The sequence below is a fragment of the Apaloderma vittatum genome, unplaced genomic scaffold (genome assembly GCF_000703405.1).
Source record: "Apaloderma vittatum isolate BGI_N311 unplaced genomic scaffold, ASM70340v1 scaffold33177, whole genome shotgun sequence".
NCBI lineage: Eukaryota > Metazoa > Chordata > Aves > Trogoniformes > Trogonidae > Apaloderma > Apaloderma vittatum.
The window spans coordinates 502-1,077 of NW_009725073.1; the positions used below are offsets into that span (position 1 = coordinate 502).

Consider the following 576-nt stretch of genomic DNA (forward strand, 5'->3'; position numbering starts at 1 on the left):
TCCCTCACCCAGGGCCGCGACTTCTCTTTTGATGACTGTGGCCGAGCCTTCACCTGCCTGCCCGCAGAGGAGCCCGGTGCCTCGGCCGAAGCTCTTGTCTGCAACCTGGACAGTCTGCTGGAGACCATGACACACCGGGTCTGTGCAGCCTGCGGGATGGGGCCCTGCCGTGCAGGGCAGCCCAGGGGTGGGTTTGGCTCTCTCTGAAGCCTTCAGGGTGCCTTCAGCAGGTTCCCAGCAGGGTGGGAAGGATGGTGGGGGCTCCGTGAGGACATAGCCCCTTCCGTGCCATCCCTGGGCACGTGGCTCTTCTCTTGGCAGCTCTGTGTGGGCTCCCCGCCCGGTGTGTGGGTCTGCAGCACTGACATGCTCCTCACCGTGCCCTCAGCACCAGGTGAGTGAGTGCCAGCACCCATACTGGCTCAGGACAAGGGTCAGGGCAGGCAGCACAGCTGCTTCAGCGTGCGCCGTGCTCCCGTGAGGGTGTGGATGCTCAGGGTTTGCTGGCCCTTGTGTGGCTGGGAGCGTGCGTTGTGCCTGCAGCAAGGCGGCTGAGGCTGGGGGCTTCTGTCACCA

General features: G+C 65.3%; 1 protein-coding gene across 1 annotated transcript in view; it reads left to right on the plus strand.

The window, feature by feature from the left end:
• Window positions 1-12: 12 nt before the first annotated feature.
• The window catches only part of FUK (fucokinase), a gene marked incomplete at both ends in the record, with an annotated part of 1,821 nt that continues 1,257 nt past the window's right edge, over window positions 13-576 (plus strand). Inside the window, 2 exons of the mRNA XM_009872773.1 lie at window positions 13-138; window positions 322-394. Coding sequence (XP_009871075.1) covers window positions 13-138; window positions 322-394 — 199 coding nt within the window. The remainder of the gene's footprint in view (window positions 139-321; window positions 395-576) is intronic.